The sequence below is a fragment of the Harpia harpyja genome, chromosome 8 (genome assembly GCF_026419915.1).
Source record: "Harpia harpyja isolate bHarHar1 chromosome 8, bHarHar1 primary haplotype, whole genome shotgun sequence".
Taxonomy (NCBI): domain Eukaryota; kingdom Metazoa; phylum Chordata; class Aves; order Accipitriformes; family Accipitridae; genus Harpia; species Harpia harpyja.
This window is the reverse complement of record NC_068947.1, coordinates 42,583,614-42,603,991: the sequence shown is the minus strand read 5'-3', so window position 1 is coordinate 42,603,991 and position 20,378 is coordinate 42,583,614. Positions and strand designations below refer to the sequence as shown.

Here is a 20,378-nt window from a genome sequence, read left to right as displayed (position 1 = left end):
ACTGCATCAGTACTGAGTCAGTAACTAAGGCACACAGCCAAGGTTTGGAAAGAGCATGCCTTCGGATAAGGTTAAGTGCACCAGACAGTCCATACTTTGGTGCTAAACCATCTTCAGAAGAGCTGTGCATGCACCCATCAACCGGTTCCTGGACTCTTTTTTGCTTATTGTTTCTTCTTTTATTAACAAAATCAACCACAGGCAGGAAGACTCTTTCTACTTTCCCCCTTCCTCTGCCTCCTACTTTTTTATCTTTTGCCTGATCTCCATCCTGAAAACCTCCCTCCAGCTGCTTTTTCTCTTGATAGAAAGTGAAGCAAACAGAATCAGTCTTCCAGCAAAAGCCTTTTTTTGCCTGTCATTAAATTCCCTTCAAAGCATCTCAATGGCTATAAATCTCTCCAACCAGCTTTATATATTTGCCATAATTTTATCCTTTATCTTCACTGCTGCTGCAATTCTACCTCCTTTCCATCTTCAACTTTGCTTTATTTGATAGTTGTCTCCCATTTGTTTTTGATCTCATGGCCACAGACTTGGGTAGTGATGTGACTTCCAGTCTTCCTTAAGCATGTGATTGGCACAGGTAATTAGACAAAAGGAGGAAGAAAGTATCCAAGTTCTTGCTTGACCCACACACTCTCAAAAAAGGATCCCACCTACTGAGGCTGCAGATAATACGAACATTGTGTTGTCAGGAATGACAGCACTCAGGGTGCATACAGCACCTTCTGCAGCAGACAGACAGAAACCACAGCAGCTGCAGAGTTGGTCTTCCATCAAGCACATTTAAAGCAAATTTGCCATTTCTCAGGGCAGAGTCAAGATACCACCCCCCCTGCAGCCAAACAAGGCACAAGAATATTTAAAACCAGTAAATTAGAATCATGCAGATATCCCACAAAAGAGGTGGCATACCATTAAATAATCTTTTCGAACAGCAGTGACCAGCTGGAATCCCTGCCCTGGCGGGTAACAACCAAGCTGTTGCAAGGCAGAAACGGGATCATTTCAAAGCATACAAACATAATCACATTTCATTATAAAACTTAAAATCTGCTAAAAAGTGGATGAAAAAAATTGTAGAAAAAAAAATCTGAATGCCTAGTAAAAACTCTGTTACCTTCCCAGTCTATAAAATTAGTCCCTTCTCTTTAACATCATTTCTCTGCACTATTGCAACCTGCAAACTCTTACACATTTGAGCTGTTTTTCATATCTTTAGTTCAGTGGCCTCCTGTTTGAAGTGAAACTACGAGTTGTTATTAGTCACTGTGGAGAAAATCCCCACGCCAAGTAGGTGAGTTTCTATCATTTTTATCTTCTGACTCACCTCAGGAAAACCGCTAGCACCATAGCCTTCCTGGTTATCACACTTCCCTGCAACCCACAGGACATGTTAATATCCACGTTTTCATATTAAAAAAAAAAAAAAAAAAAAAGAACTCCTCTCCTTTAATAACAAGGGGCGAAGATCACTAACTTAAACCTGCTCCCAGAGATGGCACACCACAGTGCCCCTCTACCCATTTTCCTATGAATTTTCCTGGTTCATACTGAGTAAGAGTAAGGCAAGCACAGGGCCAGATGCAAGGAATAATATGGGAATTCTTGCTCAGCCAGCAATTGTACTTCCCTCAGCTTTGTAGCCTCCCTTCAAGTAACAGGGAAACAGGACATCTCAGGCTGCTAAAAGTAGTCACATTAGTGTCACCTTGAACAGCAGCCTTCGTCTGGAGTCAACACAGACCAGCGGTGGCCTGATGCGTTGCAGTTGTACAGCCCACACCCTCAGCAGCTATACCACTGCTCGTATCTTACCACAAACCACAGCGTGCCTCCTGCCTGAGACTCCCTTAAGAGTCTATTTAACTTAATTTGAGAGATCCCACAGGTTCACAGCCTGAGACTCCTGCAATCAAGCATTTTGCCTATAGATTAGGAGTTACCATTCAGCATCACAGAACACTGAAAAGATGACAGCACTGTAGAAACATACAGACAAGTATTATTCCAACCGCCAAATACTAAAAAAGAGGCAAACCACCGACATACTTAAAAGCTTAAGGTTCTCAACACCGCATTGGCATTTGACTGTCCAGACAAGAAATGACTGCACTTAAAGCAACACTTACAGAGCCGGCCAGACAGCTAAAGGAAGCCAGGTACTTCAGGATGGCACAAACAGCTGAGGCACACATAATGAACAGCTTCTAATGAGATGACAGTTACTCACTGTGGAAGACAGAAGGGGCAAAAAAGAAGCAAAGCATTACTGTTGCTGAATGTTCCTAAGCAATGGAAATTGTAAAGGAGGAGGAAGATCACGGTGTGACATCAGGATATTGATGAGAGGGGCACAAGCTCTCATCAGCTGTGGTACTTAGGCTGCAATAGCCAGCAAGGGTGGGAACACACGATTTCAAAATTTCATGAGGAAAGTCTTAATAACAGAGGAATAGTTTCATAATGAGCAAAGGGATGAGGGAAGCTTAAAGAATATGTAAGAATATACAAGATGAACCAAGAGAAAAATGCAAAGCATGAGACTGAAGAAGTTGAGGGGAGACAACTAGCCAAACAGTATGAGAATAGAGCTGTAAGAGTATAATTCAAAAACGTGCATCTGCTTTTACTGAGAACAGGACTGGAAGAGAGAATGGACATTCTAAGAAAGATCCTAAAGGTTTATAAAGGTACGAAGAGCTCCCCCACTGCCATATTTCAGGTGTCTGCAAATTAAATCTAATTGCATTTCACAAATATCTGCAACAGTATCTCAACATCACACAAAATTTTTCTTGGTTGAAATTCCCATGCTACCTTTCACAGCTGTTGATACAGAAGAAATGGTGCCCATCAAGATATTTGTTTGCTTGTACTCCCTTACATGTCTATTTTCTCAAATTTTCCCTTGTCTTATTCCTACTTTATATTACAATCAGGTATTAATGTATGTTTCTGCCTTACATTAGGGACAAAATTATTGGTAGAGGACCTGGCTTTTTACTCTGTGTTCTCCATTTGTCCAGCATCTAGTTCAACGGGGTTGTGTCTCACCACTGTAACTAGAGTCTTTGTCCTGAATCAGATAAACAGCAAGAATGATAGCAACATATCTTTCACTTCTGTGTTTTCTCTAATCTCTCGAAGATGAGGAAAAAAGCAAGCCAAAACCACTGCATTTAAGTGTCAACATCCTGACAGTTTCTTCCTCATGGAGCTCCATGTCTTCTCGGCCAAGGGGGAAGAAAAAAAATCTCAGCAGTTAAGACTCCTGACTTTGAGGCAGTAGAATTTTGGTTGAGGAAAGGTCAGAGTGGAATACGAAGCAAGAGTTTGTTCCATTATATTAGGAAAAAGCTTAATAGAAACAAGATACATAGATTAATTAGAGCATAAATCCCTTCTAATGGCTTTAGTCCAAATCATCAGCTTTTAATTGTCTTTCATTTCAAATCATGAGGTCTTTGGCATTTGTACCTTATTTCTATCTATTTGATTTTTAATTCAGTAGAAGTGAGTCACATAGAAGTCAGCCTTCACTGACAAGTATTTTGATAGAAGCCTAAGAACCAGAAACTTACAGCAAGAACTGGAGGCTTAATTACATGAACAAGGTATGTTTAGAAATACTGAGATCGCTTAACCATAATACAGACTTGTTTGGATCTTCTTTTACATGAAACTTTCCTCCCTTATGTGGCCTTTATCATAGAATCAGAATAGTTTGGGTTGGAAGAGACCTTTAAAAGTCATCTAAGTCCAACCTCCCTGCCACGGGCAGGGACATCTTCAACTAGACCAGGTTGCTCAGAGCCCCATCCAGCCTGACCTTGAACACTTCCAGGGATGGGGCATCTACCACCTCTCTGGCCAGTGTTTCACCACCTTCATTGTAAAAAATTTCTTCCTTCTATCTAGTCTAAATCAACCCTCTTTTAGTTTAAAACCGTTACCCCTTGTCTTATCGCTACAGGCCCTGCTAAAAGTTTGTCCTCATCTTTCTTACAAGTCCCCTTTAAGTACTGAAAGGTTGCAAGTACTTTATGTACTTCAAGCATTGTGCAGTCTCACAGTCCTGGTATTTGAAACTGAATAAACAAACTGGCACCAATAGATATATATAAACTTATATACAATAAAATTTGCACAATCCGTTCAGTGATAGAATGACAATCACCGTATCAGGCCATGGGGGAAAAATATTACAGTTAGAGGAGAACTGATCTTGGTCTCTAATAAAAACCATATATTGGCAGGTATAAGTGCTAAGACAAAGATGTACACCTTACAATTGAACAGAAGGGCAGATACTGAAATACGCTTTTCTTCCTTTTAACATACGCTATTCTAGTAGTGCCTAGGAAGAAACACTTGCCTCTGATACATCTGCAAAACCATGTTCCTGCACTCGACACATACTGACAATTTTTTCTCTTTCCTTTCAGCTTCAATTTAACACTTTATCAAGCAATACGTTTTTTATCTCCTTTCTCTCTAAGCAGTTTGTCTTCATTTCCCCAGCATTTACATGCAGAAGGCCATCCTTGTACCACTCAGCTCTAGCCTCCTGTTCCTCCTTACACTACAGCAAGTGCATCATGAGGAACTTAGTTTCTGAGACTCTATATTCCAGCACAGTGGAAATGTAGACAACACTGCTACTTGTATCACATACAGAAAATATAGATAAACAGGAAGGGAACCTATTAAAGAAAGAGAGAGAGAAAGTTAAGGGATAAAGGAAACAAGCTGTAGACACCCACATAATGAGAAGCCCTGTCCCTTGGCTCACGTGAATTTTGTTTTCCCAGCACAGGGAGGCAAATGCCATTATTTTCACCCACCTTTTGAACCTTCCATGACATCTCCTGCTGAACCCATGACGGTTTGACTCTTCCTTTAAACTGATCAAATTTTTGTCTTTGCAAAATGACCCAAAATCACCAATGAGAGCGCTTGGAGACACAATAAAACTGACCCTGTAATGCTTTGTTCCATCATTTATAGTCTGGCCTGTCTCCCATTGATCACAGTACAACTGTAGAAAGGGCAAATTTCTTATTTTCTGGACAGAACAAGGAATAGGTGTTTTGTGGCTTCCAGCTTGCCTTCTCCAGCATTGCGTATAACGCCAACCTCCACTTTCAGAAGTGCAAATAAACAAGCTACACTTATGATGTGTATTTAAATTCCAATTATCATACAATTAAGCTACAACTATGCTTCTCAAGAAATAATATGCTTCTACAGCATAAACAAAAGACCAACAAAATTACTGAGATTGTTTCTTAGAGACACAAACTATCTTCATATACTTCTTACTGCTTGCCGCAGGGACACTGCTTTACACCCAAAGGATGCCTCCCTCTATATACATGAGTTCTGGTATCATCACTCCTAAAACAGCTTTCAAAGCATTTTGAAAACCACATGTCCCGGATCTTGTGGAACCTGCACGCCCCCCTCCCCCCCCCCCCCCCCCAATTAATCTGATAAGAGCGTTCACAGATAAACCATGTCCCCCCTTCCCAATGGGGAAAGGAACAGTCAAACACCTCAGAAACCATGGATTTTACTCAACAGGGTTTAAATATGAAGAGCTTCAAGGTAAAGAATTGAAAGTAATTGTCAACCCCCCACTGAAATCTGCACAACCAGATATCCTGTCATTATCTTTATCTGGTATTTTTAGTTTCAGCCTCAAAGTCCAATTGATCTCTAAACTCAAAGGCAAGTCCTAGCAACATTTCCTCCTGTCAGGATATGGCTTTGTAAAACAGATCCCTTGGTTTGAATAAGGTCCAATTCATTGATGCAAATGTAGAATGCAAAAAAGTGCCAAAGTCTTAAGGACCTTCCCCTTCTTTCTTATTCTCTAATCCAAGAAAGCCCACTGCCGTTGCAGCTTCAAATTAACTGACATGCAGCCCAGAGATCAGGCAAGCATTTCTAAGCTTATTATAGGCTGTTTTTTCCGGGAGTCTCCCTCTCTCTACATGTTATTCAGTGGACATGCAAATGAAGTATTGTCCAATTTGTTCTCGAGTTTCTTACACAAATGCAGAAGGACTGCTCTCCTTTGTACATTTGTAAACTACCAACACCCTGGCTCAAATTTCTCCACTCCCTAGACGTGTTTCTGTATTTAAACTGAGTGAAATACACATAAATTGTGTTTCTTGAGCAACAAAACTCACACAAGCTTTACTAGTAGGACAGAAAATAAAACCTCTACAGTTTAGAGAGATTAAGTAGTATAGATAGAACTAGAAAGAGGGCATCTCCCTCCCCTCTCTCTCCCCCCTTCTGCCTTCTACACACTGGAACACCTACCAATGGCACACTACAGAGTTTCTCTGGATAAATATGTTTAAATTGCGATACCAAAAGCAGCTACTGATTTTAAGTGCACAGATAATTTTAAGTGCACCATTTGAGAAATCTTAAAATATGCTGGACAATCAGGAAGTCACTTTTGAAACTGGACCACCTGAAACTGTGGTATCCCGATTGCCCCCAAAATAATTTCATTATATTTGTGCAATAACAATTTTCAGCATGCCTTACGGCTGTGTGATTTAATGCCAATGACGAGCATAAAGCATAATCACAGCATGACTGCTCTGTAGTCGGAAAATTATTTCCATCACTACATTGAAAAGTGAAACCCAGATTTTAATGCTGAGGGGAAAAAAAAAACCAACCACCAACTTTCCATTTCCAAGAATAACCTGTTGCAAGTTCTGCATGGAGGAAGAATGAATGTGCAACTGGACTGCAGGCTGCTGGCACTCAGTACAGGATAAAATATAACCCTTAATATTTTGGGAATTATATGCCTGGGTAAGGCTTAAATTGACATTCCTGTAACACACAATTCCAGCTCCAAATTAAATACACCCTGTTACTTATGTGTATTATGAGCCTTCTCAAGACTTAATAGGTCCTTTGCTGTAATAAGTTCTCAACGTTTTCTAGATTTAACAGGTTCTCCAAACTGGGCTCTGATACAAAACTGCCAAATGACAAAGGAGGTTTTCTTTGCTTAGTCATTCCTTTGCAAGATTCGGTGAACTTTCTGACTATCAGTTGCAAAGCCACTTAATTTTATGAATATTTTCTAATCTTAGAAGATGTTAGCTAAACATATTTTTAATATTAAAAAAAGAAATGCCCATTCTTTCTGTCTGAGACTTGCCGTTAAAGCAGCATTAAATAGAATTACTAAGTCGTATTATCTACCACCATTTGTGTTTTAGCTCATGATGTTATTTACATTTCTCATTTACTTCTGGTGAAAGAATGTTCATCAAATGAACCATTTTCTTTCTTCCTTTTTTTTCTTGAGAGTATTTTCTTCATCTGTTTTCATTTTCTTCCTTTGCAGATACCACTGTCACATCCCTCCTTCCCATTTCCTCTGATAAAACTTTTTACCGTGTTGTCACTGACTTCACCAAGAGATAAATAACAATATCTTGTTCAAACAGTGTCTGTTGAACAAGCATCAGTAGGTTGGCATCATTTCAGAAACAATATAAAGAGCAGAAGTTTTCTTAGTTGTTGATTAACCAAGGAGGGAAAAAAAAAAAATTGTTGGAGAATACGTGGCTCCCTCAAAGCCACTGTTCAATATATACTTTGAAAAACAAGCAACAAGAGTACCAGCATCTTCCTTTCTTTAAAGGCATGTGTGATAGCTTCCAAAAACTGAAAAGCTTTTCCACCATAAAAGCCATTCTCAAAAAAAAAAAAAAAAAAAAAAAAAAAAATCAATCCTTCTCCTGAAATCCCTTTTATCCCACAAACACATGCTACTAACAAATCAGCCAACCAGTCACCCTTCCACACATCTCATACAGCTATCTTGACAGACTTTGCTACAGTCTTGAAAGGGAGAAGACCAGGCAGTCTCAAGAGGCATGGATATTACTGTAATGGAGAGAGCTCAAATACAATGATGATACAGTACAAATAATACAAGGTCCCATAAGAGCAGATCACTGAAAAACAAATTTCAGCTCAACCAACCAAGAAAAAATCAATCCACGTTGCTAAGATAGTTTGCACCTCCACAGGAGGCTCTGTGTATTAGCTGCTTAGTCCACACTGCTGTACTCATCACTAGCAAAAAATTAACCTTTGTCCTGTGCACCCCATCACAGGAACCTTGTGTACTTCACAAGGCAAATTATAACCACCACTAAATAAGCATGGAAATAACATGGGTTTCAGGATAGGTTGAATTTTACGGCATTATGCTCGCGACACCACACGCAAATACAGCAAGTTACACAGTTGCAAAAAGTGGAAAGCATAACCACATCATCTTTGAATGAAGCCACAGACGATTTTAATTTGGTCTCAGGCCTTTAAGAATTGTTATGGGATGTGGTTAAAAAGGGAACCAAGAGACAGTTTGATGGCAGGTTCACAGCCTGCAGCAGTGCCCTGGTCAGCCAGTATCTAACATCATAAAACCAAAGCACAGATACAATTAAGACTCTGCCTTTCTTAATAATCTTGGAGACTGTTTACTCAGCAACACCAACACATCAAAGGAAAGGATGCCAGTGCCAGAAGACAAACCTCTTTAACTCCAAGCCAGCTTTGTTTATTGCTAATAGTCTTCTTGCTAGAACTAAACCTCAAAACATACAGAAAAGCCTTGAAGGGCCTGGAAACCGGCACACGTTAAACCACTGGCAAAAAAATGTTGCTATGAGAATGGACGGAGCAGTTTGCCATATAGAATTTCAGAGCTGTGCCAGAGAAAGCAGCAAGGTGGGGGTGAAGCTTGGTAGTGTGAGGGTAAACATTAAAATAAGGGTATTAACTATGGTGCAGGTCACCTAGGAGTGATACATGCAGGCACATAATGCCCTTTTCATGTGCCCCAAACATGGTTAAGATTTCTCCCACTTCAGTGTACCCTTGCACACTACAACTCAAATTCCCTCCTCCACCCACACTCTGACACACTTAAACATTTTTTTCTAAGATGTCAGACTTTTTTTCCTTCTGCTTTTCGCTGTTTGCTCCAAATTTCTACCTGTCTTCTCTTACCTGGTTCACTCCACACTTTCCCCTCAGCATTTCCCCTTCACCCCTATTCCCTCCCTCCTCTTTCCATTACACTATTCCTGCTCCCCCCAAGATAAACCATGGTTCTAACACACCACCTTCACCATCCCCTTGCTCACTCAGCTTTTACCTTCCTAACCCTTCCCTCACCACCCAGCTGTCTTGTCTCTGGAGGATCTCTTCTGGGTGGGTAGTCTACATTTGTGTGAGACCTAACATAAACCATCCATTTCTGTTAGATTTTGGGAAAACTATGATGTGTACCCCCCAGGCAGCAGCATGTAAAAACAGGAATCCTTGATCTACAGTCATACTCACGAATACCAGTTCATCTAAAAAGCTACAAATTATCATCATAACCAACCTGTGGGCAATGTTACCCAACAAATGAAGAATAAAGGTCTTTTAGGGGCCATTGGTGGAATCATTCAGTTGTGGTTTTACCTTTTCTGTGTGAGAATTTTCAAGCTACATGACACTTATTTCTTTGACGTCAACAGTATAGAGTCAGTCTTTTCTCCTGGCCACTTACGGTAAGCAGTTACCTTTATCTGCAAGTGACTTCTCAACTTCATTGACACATCTTATAAAATTTATCCCTTCAGCCTGCACCTCACTCAGTACTAGAAGTAATCAAATATAATTGTGACTTTCCAAGCTACAAACCACACTCGTTGGACAAACTTCTTAACTCTCATATTGAGACACAAGCCACCTCAAACACAAGGACTGTTATTAGGAGAGGATATCTTTATTGGTTTCTTTTCACATCTCAAACGGAATAGGGATCTGCTGAAATAAGCAGTGCATTTCAGCTCTATCCCCGACAAACAAATTGTGAAACACAAGAGCATATTTCCAGGCCGAGAAGGGAGCAGGAAAAAATGCCAGTGATACTAACAAAGAAAACAGGCTTTCTCACAGAATTCTGAATCCATTTTGGATGACTGTGCTCACAGGAGCCATTCAGATATGGCACAGAAAATCTGTATAATGATTGAGACAGACAAGACTAGCAGAATGCTTATGAGGGTTACAGAAGACAACACAGATGTGGTCAAAAGCCGAGACGGGAAACTGTCAAGCGTCTGTCGTTACCGAGATGCAGGATGCATCTGGTTGATGTCACTGTGAAGAGATTTGGGGTAGAAGAAAGAGAGGAAAAACAGTCTTAGAGGGAGCAATGAGGATGTAAACAAAGTGATGCATCTGGTGTGGGACAAAAGCAGGGCTGAACTTTGCCGAAGCTGGAATGTGTGAGAGCAGGATAATTTGAATTGCAGTGTATGAGCCTAGATAATGAAGGTACTACTGATAACAGCCATAGTGAAAGTACAGAGCATAAAAACTTTGAAATAATGGTCCAAGAATTTTATATCAACCATATTGAATTAGTAACGAAGATGTAAACTTCAAGAGGAAACACATGAAAGTCACATGTTCAAGCAAGATAATAGCTTCAGAAAACTACACCAGCCACTATCTTGAGGTATTTCTGAATGGCTGATGATGTACACTTACTTATCTTTGTACAGCATTTGAAATTCAGTGATACTCAATTAGTAAATTAACAAAAGACAAGTTCTCCTTAGGGCACTTATTGCATTGTGTTCTAACGAAAACTAGGGAACATTTATTATTTTTGACATCCTAATCATTACATAGACGCATAGAAGCAAGCTAGCTATTTTGGAGTAAATATATGCACCTTCCAAGCTATCTAGGGAGAAAAAACTTGCCTTTTAAAACATGGATGACTATAGCAGCTTGATTATTCTGCAGATTCAGTTCAGCTATCCAAAATGAGCAGGTATTTTGCAGAGGCAAGTACCATGGCCTAGTTCTGAACTCTGCAGGCTGGCATCAGTTGGAATACTCTCTCCTCCATGCTTCACCAGACTAGCATGTACATATACACACCCTTCAAACACCCAGATGATGAGCTTTAAAACAGAGGTGTTTCCACTTAAATCCTTATGAAGCTTCTGGTTGTTTTGGTAGCATCAAAAAACCATTCCGAAGGGAGTGCTACTTCACACTTCCCTCTGCTGTTAAGACCCTGGCATCCTGTTCCAAAACAGCATGCCTTCCAAAGGACTTCTCGGAGGAGGAGACAGTAATTGAAGACTGGAGTAATCTTACCAAATACTCCTTCATTTGCACTAGATACCCGGGCAGCTCAAAACAGCTAAATCTTGTACGCCAACAGGAGAGAGGAGCTTGGACTGTTAGGACAGAATTATCATCTTCTATGCAGTTCTCTGCTCCTCTCCCATCTTGCTGGCTACCGTGGCAGTTACTGCAATGAAAAAAAGCTGACTTTTGTCAAACAAGTATTATTGTAGTTAGACTGGCTGATTCCTTCACAGATCAAGACAGATGCAAGCAGCTTAACAGTCAAAAGATCAGTATTCAATGGGTTTGTGCTTTTGTTTCTGGCAGGTCTAGGAAGCAAGAATTTTGTAATGGTTTATATTATTCTGAGGCCTTTAAATTCCTTACGATGTTCAGGAAGGTTATGGGATTAATTTTCACAAATTTAAGAATTATTTTGTGATTTAAGATTAAGAGATTTGGGATTTAGAATTTGAGTAAGAATTTTCCCTGCTAGACATGAAATCCTCTAAGGACAAATGGAATGTTTAGATGCCAAAGTAACACACAGTGTTTTAAAAACTAAATTTATCATTTTCCTCATGGAGACTCATTGCAACTGGTAAATGGAGGCAGGTATCTTGCACAGAATTAATGACTGGGTCTATGAAACAAAAATTCCTGAAACATTCCTAGAGCACCCAGCTGCTAAAATTTGATTATAATGCAATAAAGTTACAGCTGACTTTCACATCAGAAGAGTAAAAATGAAAGAAATAGGCAGCTACAGTACTATGGACAAGTATACCAAACAGTTAACTTCCCTACTTGGCAATATGACTAGTGACCTATATAACAGACAAGTATTTAACACAGACTGAAGAATGAAAATCTTATCATTGTAGGTCTAATCTGACCTGCAGGGAATGGTGTTGGGCTTTAAATAGTAATAGTTGTATTGTCATGCATAGTAGAGGGGTTAGATTTTCTAAACTTCTTTCAGAATGCTGTAATACAGTAGCAGAAAAAAAATTGTTTTACACTCCTAAAATATTTTTTACATTAAGAGTACAATGCTTGAGAATGTAAATGCACACTATGTTAAAGAAAAACCAGTGTGAGCTTATTGTAATTTTCCTCAGGAAAATAATCCTGCAAATTAATGTACAGTTGGACTATATGTTCACCACTTTGGATTATGAATATTTTATGATTATCATCTTTCTGCCATACAACTGTTACATGCACATTCCAAAATTACTGCCAATTTATAAATTTTTACTACTGAAATTTAGAAATGAAGTAATGTATGGGGATATAAAGCAAATATCTCAATGCAATGATTCACCTTATTTTAGAGCAAGGCCTCATTTTTGTGGCTTACAAAACAATGGTTTCTAAGACACCTACACAGGATAGGCTATGTTTCTAAAGCAGCATATGAAAAGTGATAATATTCAGTATAAGAGAATGAGAGTCTTGAAAAATCACGGACCAACCAAACATTCTGTTAACATTAATTTTATAAAATACCTTACATGAACAGATAAAGAATTTGAGCTTACATAATAACCAAAATTTAAAAAGAATGTTGAATAAAATATAAATTAATTGAACACATCACTAAGTTTGCCACATGTTAGACAAGTTTATAAAAGGCAATTTCAGATAAAATAGTTATTTGAAAGAAAATCCTTCAAAATGGAAACTACTGAAGTCCTTTTTCAAGAATTCACTCCTAAAAGCGCTAAATTCCAGGTAAACAGGTAGTACCTGAATTCGCTTAGAATACGTTGTTCATTTGCTTCAAAATTTGTCAAGCTTTAAGACATAAATTTAAATGCTTTCAGGACAGAGGCATCAGTGCAAAGTAAAGCTTCAAGCTGAAAATGAAATATAACAGAATGATCCTGGTACAAAACTTCCTAAATTCACATTATGAAAAAAACTGTGCAAGATGCACTCTTGAGATACTGAACATAAGAAATTTTACCAGCCACCATTTTAGGGTTCCAGCCAAGCCATTAACATGGCTAATCATATTAAATTCATTCATTTTATCACAATTTCAATTTTTTTCTACTCATAGTCTTTGGAAAAGATCCATGCTGCTGATGTCCACTTAACTTCGTTCAACTTCTGATTCAGCCAATTTGCTTAAAATGCAGTAATTTAGCCCAAAGGAGATAAAAGTTGAGGCCAACAGACATCAGAATGATGGTCTAAAGCCTGCAATGACATTTAATTGGAAGAAATATGATTGCACAGGTTTCTGAGTTTAACCAATTTGGTTCATTCAAGCACTCTCACTTGAAGTCAGTCTTCCTTAAAGTTATATATGTGCATAACACACTGCCAGGATCACACCCTTAAGTCTTACAAAGGTTAAAATATGTTTAGAGAACTATGTCTTTAGAGAGCTAGACTGTAACCAGATTAATTTATTTTAAGACTATTAATTACTGCAGAGTAAACATCAACACTCTAGCAAAGCAATTTCGCTCTGTTTGACTTTAAAACTATTAACCAAAACAGGTCTGAAATAGTCTTCACATTCCATTATTTAGAAGTGTTATTAGCACACTCATTTAAAGATTAATGGAACTCTTTTCAAGTTACCACTCAGAATATTGCTCATCAGGCTTTTTTTAACACATATGAAAAAAAGTAAGTGTCACTGGTGGTCACAACCAGAAAGGAGAAGGAAAAATTTAAAAAACGTAATCTACTGGGCAGCAGTTCCAGCCTCTAGTTGAAATATAAGGCTGTAATTTATACTAAGCTGCTGCATAAAAATAAGAAAATGAGTTCTCCATTACAATTCAAAATTTCAAAACTCAATCTGCCGATTGTTTGCTCATCCTTGTGAAGTGCTCTTTTTTCACTGCTGTCATTGCTATGCTGGCAGTTATGCTAGAACCTCATTTAAGTAATTCCAGTACAACCAGATTGTTTAATTTAATAGCATGAATCATTCTGAATTTATAGTTAGCTAAAATGCTAGAGTGATGTTGTAAACAAACCAAATGAACAAGAAGGCTCAAGACTACACAAAACTTTCCCCCCAAACAGAGGAAAGATTTACTTGAACAAAAAGCACAGAATATAACTTCAACCAAAACTTTTCATAAGCTCTACTCAAGGAATGAACATTTAAAGAAAGTTGCAAATGCCCTTTTCTAGAACATAAACTCAGAATCATTTGCTTAAATCAAAATGGAACAGAAGCTCTTCCCTATACCCTGAATTCTCCTGATCATCTTTTATCACTGAAGCAGATTAATGATATCCATACTATGCTTTGTGATGCTACAAAATAATTTATTTATTGGTTTTAAGAATAAGTTCTTTGATGAAATGATGGACTTTGAGATATCACAGTAATTTCCACTGGGTGTTCCCAGTTATTTTGAATCCTGCAATTCAGCTATTTGCTGTCTTTAAAAAAAAAAAAATCTTGAAAACAAATGCATTGGCTGCTGAGATCTGATCCTGTAAGTGATGTAACTTTCACCACTTGCTCCGAGTGAAGGAGAACACTGACAGCTGAAAGGGAACAATAAATATATACCTCACACCCAGCTTAGCACACTGTGAAAATTCTCATATACTGGTCACATCTCAAAATGTGAAAAATATTCTACCAACCACATGGTTTTATCTTTTCAATAGTAATAAAAGAAGATTTCAAAGTTTCCTAAAAAAACAAGAAAGCAGCAATCTTAAAAATTATTCTGGAAAGATTTGGACTCTTAACTTTCAGAGTAGTAAGAGCAGAGTTGTCTTCTCTCTCTCTCTTTTCTAAAATTGGGAAGATTTTTAATTTGGCTTGCATCAATTTGGGCTCAAAAATAAAACATCAAAGCCTGGAGTATCACTAACCACGTAAAGCAAAAATGTGTTTCCATCTAAGCAGCTAGAAAGACAGTGAATGAATTTGGGTATTAAACACATACTTGAGAATAATAAAGTGTACAGAGGAGGAGGTTACTAAAGAATTTTGCAAAAAATATTGCTACAGTAGCATTAGGAATTAACAGTGCATCAAAGATTTAAAGTTTCCATGTTAATACAAACTGATCCAAGCCACAATGAACCACAGGTTAATCACTCAAACAAAAAATTAACTGTATTCTACTTTACAGAAGCTAGAACTGGAATTTACCTGAATACCATTAATATGATTCAAAAAGATTCCTTCTAGTCTGGTATGCCTCAGTTTACATAGGTCATATAGAACTGGTGCCATTAGTGTGTAATCAAAACACAGTATTATCACGTGCATTTGGCTTTTTGAACATTTGCAATCAAATACTCAAATTTGAAAGAGCTTTTACATGTTAGAACTCAGTATCACTGCTGCATGAAGTGTTTTATTTGTTGGTTGGGATTTTTTTGTGGAAACTGTGTATAAAAGACCTTGAGGACTACAGGTCATGGAATTCATGTTAAACAGAAAGCTGCCCAACATTACTGTCAAAATACCTTTAAAAAGGCAGTTCATAGACAGAATAATGCATTTTACATTCAGATATTTCCTCTCTCAAAAGCAAAGGAATCTCAGAAGAAAAAAAAAATCAGTAGTGAAGGCCACATACTTTTTGCATTTGATGAGCTGAAATGCAAAAAAACAATTAAAGCATCTTGTAAGAGAAAAAAAAACCAAACACAGAACTTCTGGAAAGTGATGATTTAGTTGATGGGGTGGTCAGCATGGAAACTGTTGGGAATGCTACAGCAGAACTGACCACAAGGTACAAGGGAATACGAACAGGAACGTAGTACAGGCATCAACTAGAAAACTGTAACTTGCCAACTTGTAAACAAGAAAAAGCATTTCACAGATTAAAAGTTCTAGGGAAGTAAACTTCTTTAAATTATTTTGTCAGTTCAACCCTGATTTAAAAAAGTATGGCTAGCAAAAATACATAAGCCTCAGCATATTTATGAGTCTTGATCAGAGCAGCCATGAGCCTTTGATAAACGGCTGGAAACAAACACCCTTCTACTAAGGATGAAAGAAAAATATTCCATTCTCTTCTTTCTTTCACTCCCCAATCCACACTTGTATAATGTAGAATTCACATGCTCCAAGAAAATCTTGACGCTGCTATAGATTGAGACGTGGGGAGACCGGTGGAGGAAAACAGACAAACTCTCTTAAAATACTACGGGCCACGTCAACATTATTCTGGGCAATTTCAAGTGCCCTCTTGACTTCTTCAAAGGAGTAGCCCTCTCCCATAAGTTTCGCAATTTTTGCATCCACATTTTCTGTGGAACTGTCAGAGCTGTATGCTTTCCTGTGGTGTATTTCTGGTGCAGTCCTCCGAGGAAGTGGTTTAGGGGGCCTGGCTGGTGCTTGTGAACCATCTGTTTCAAATAAAGGAGATAGAAATCATTACAAATTGGCTTAAAATTGTGTTATAGGTAGGTCACGCCTCATGAAGCAGTTTAAAAAGTAAAATTCTAAAGAAACATGAAGAGATATTTTAATTCACTGGTATCGCTCATTTTAAAATTCAGAGAGAAGCTGAATTCCTCAGGAACATCCAAAATGGAAATAATGTAGTGAAATACTATTTTAATAATATGATAGGAACATGCAAGTTACAGTCTGAATTACCGAAAGTTGGCAGAAAAAGAAAGTATGATGAAACAGCAAAGACGGTGAAAATAGCCAGTCAAAATTTTAAAGTCTCTCCACTCTCAACCCACAGTTTGAGAACTTTTTCTTAGTCTGTTTTAAAAAAAAACACAACAAATTTGATCACAATTTTATTCAGGACCATAAGCTATGTGGAAAAGGAATCCAAACAAATATGCCTGAGGGAGAAAAAATCCTTCATTTTTTGGTACATCTTGCGGATTCTGTCCAGTCAATTGCAGTTTATTTCATGCATAGCAGCTACGTATAAGTACAGAAATAACTGGTTTCTCAAAAAAACCTCTAGTCCAATTATTTTCAGTGATGAGAACAGAAGACGATCCTTCCTCTCCAGTCCCGCATTGGAAATATCTCCCCTTTCCTTCTCTTCTGTGGAAAGGTTACCTTCACAGCTAATGTGGGTGCTAAGAATCATGATGTGCTGATGAAAAAAGCTAATATTCAAACTTACTGATCTTCTCAGAGTCAAGAGTTTCGTGCTCAAGTAAACTTGGTACTTTACCGAAACCTCTTTATCCTCACTGATTCCACAATAAGAAGCTTAAATACAAGCAGGCATAGAGCAGAAAACACTTTCAAGACCAAAGAAATTTAAAGAAAAAAAAAAAATCTTTAATCCTTCAAAAAAGGTTCTAAAAGTTCCATCAACAGTGACTTTGATAGCTAAATTAAAGGAATTTCTGGCTGTGATACTTCCTGTTTGCTTACACTGACAGCAACGGCATTTTGCAGTATTAAGTATTTCAGAGACAGTTTTTTAGTGATGAAAGAATATTGTATTTCTAGTATTGCTGTTACAACATGCTACCTTATCGTAACACTGGATAAAGAAAACTGTAATTCAACAGAATGCATTAAACACTTCAGATGAATGAAAATAGTTCACATTAGTGCACGTCTAACCAAGGTGTATTTTTCTCTCAACTTCGTTTCCATGCATTCAGATGAAGCGTTGCTATAAATTTCAATTCCATTTCTTAATTCAGAAAAGATAAGCAAATAGTACTTTTAGCAAGATGGCGACATTCATATAACAAATGGATGAGAGTAATTTGATTAAAATTTTTCAGTAAGGTGCTAAGTTTAATTTCATTCTAATTTCATCGCCTATTTTCCTTGCAAATAGTTATGACACAACCTACAGATAAGTAATGGCTATTTCGTATTTGTTATGATTTTTTTCTCTCTGAAGATGAAAAGAATTATACAAACATCATACATTCTAGTAAACACACCTGAAGCAGATCCAAACCTGCTATAAAGGTGTGGAAGATCCGTGAAACACACTGGTTTGACAAATTAACTACAGCTCAGGAAATGTGGTTAATCACCAAAACCCAAATCAGAAACAAGTTCAAATTTCTCATTTCACTTATTTTAGAAAACTCAAGACTGTAACAGAAGAATATCCTTTATGTTTAAAATAATGGTATATCATGTTAAAAACAATCAGTTTTCTTTCGAAAACATTTCAAACTGTTTTAATATGCACACTTCATTATGGACTTCACTTGTACAGAGGATGAAAAAATTTTAATTTGCAAATTTTACGTTTTTCTCTGGGCTTGAAGTACAGAAGAAATTCCTTATGCATAGATCAGATCCTTCTGTATGTTACATGAGATGATTTTTGCTCTACCCAGTCTAATACAGGCTTAAAACTGAAGTTATTTCTTGTATAAAACCTTCAGTTTGCTTAATAAGGTTTGTTTGGAAGCTTCAGCAATCACATCATTTGCAAAGGTCATTTTTAATTCTGTCAGCAGATTTGCAGCATAGGCATTTTATTCTCACTACAGTGACATCTCTCTATAGCACAGATACTTTAAGATCTTCAGCCCTCTCTAACTCAATTCCCATTATTATTTTTTTAAGTGCTGACATCTCTTTCAGTATCTTCACATCCATATAAAATTTTAGCTGAAGCTGGGTATCACATTGGATCCTGAGCTTAAAGATACTAAGCCTAAGCCGCATATCCATCTGGACACTGAGATAGAGGTATTTAAGCAGGAATTTCCTTCCCAACCGCCCATCCTCTCTGATGTTTTAGCCACCATGGATGCTTAACTAAAAATTCAAATATATTTTCTAATTGTGTAATTCAATTAACAGTTTGTATAGCAAGGAGCTTCCTCTATCACTCACTTTTCAGTACTTCAGCACTACATTTAACCCTCAGGTAATGGGTTAGTATAAAGGCAGACACCGGCTTATTTAATAATTGTTTAAAAAGCACAGAAAAAGTTGTAAGGTGAGAGCTCTGTGGCACAGTGGGAAGAGGATATCTGTAATGATGCCAACTGCTTATTCCTCTCTGCCGTGAAATGGCCCTCCTCTTTTCTTCCCTTGCTGCTTCTGTACGTTCGACAGTCTTTCACCGACAGACTGAGAAGCATCAGAGAAGCAGGTGATGAAGGCTTGTTGCACAAGGCTCTCTGTGGAGCAGTGGCAAGCAGCTACATCTAATCTAACTGGGGTACAGGAACAAAGCACAGCCAGGGGACATCTATACTAAGGAACTGAGAGAGCAGGAAGAAAGTGAGGAAGGACACATTGGTCCATCAAGCTGTTAGGTATAATCTTCATATTTTGCATTACTGTGGCACATTATTCCCCCCAGGGTTAACTGAAATCCACCCATTATTAATATGGGACACCCTCCCCCTAACATTTCCACGTAAAGGAATTTAAATTTGCATGCAAGTGCTTTAATAAGGCCAGGTGAGTGAATAGGCAGCAGACAAATATACTTAACTAGCCATTTGAATCCACTTACAGAATAGCTAAACTCAGTAAAATATAGCAGACATCTATATTAGAGGCCTAATTTTCTTCTACTTTTCCCACGTATCATTGGCTGTGCTTAGGTAAAATATGCTAACTATTAGCAATATCTCCTGCTCTTACTTTTATTGTAATAATTTTAAAAAGTTGTATTTAAGAAGTTTGAAAAACCATGCCTTTGGGATAGTTAGGTGCATAGCTGAGAACTATTTTTTAAGTGTTCAATGCTGAATACATTGCTGAATTAGAATAAATTTGTCATTACATGTTAGCAATTCAGTTAAACATCATGACAGCAATCTTAAAAACAGTGAAACTGAAGCACAGAAGTTAAAGGACTCCCCATGCTACTCTAGGGAGCCAGTGGCTAAATTATAATTAGATTTTAGAGTGAACTACATTTCCTTTCCAGCTAGTTCAAAGAATCACCATACAAAAGGGCTGAAATGAAAAATTTCCCAAGTGAACTGATTGGTTCAGAACAAATGCAAAAACCAAAGTTCTGAATAGTTACACTCTCTGCATTGTCTTTTTAAATCATAGATGAAGGTGAATCGGTTCATCCTGAAGCTCATCAGTTCTGTTCAATGGAATTACTGCCACTGTAAAAACAACTTTCCAATTAAAAGTATGACATGATCTATCACATAGTTTTCATTTAATTGATATTAAATTGAATATCTTGCTGTACATCATGCTGATTTAGAATGATATTTATAGCAAAGGTCGACACATGTGG

The 20,378-nt window shown here is 37.7% G+C and overlaps 1 protein-coding gene across 3 annotated transcripts in view; it reads right to left on the bottom strand.

The window, feature by feature from the left end:
• Window positions 1–9,820: 9,820 nt before the first annotated feature.
• Window positions 9,821–20,378, bottom strand: part of CBLB (Cbl proto-oncogene B) — a 140,045-nt gene continuing 129,487 nt past the window's right edge. For all 3 annotated transcript variants that reach the window (XM_052794471.1, XM_052794473.1, XM_052794472.1), the window contains one exon: window positions 9,821–16,557. In XM_052794471.1, coding sequence (XP_052650431.1) covers window positions 16,295–16,557 — 263 coding nt within the window. In that variant the 3' untranslated portion in view covers window positions 9,821–16,294. The remainder of the gene's footprint in view (window positions 16,558–20,378) is intronic.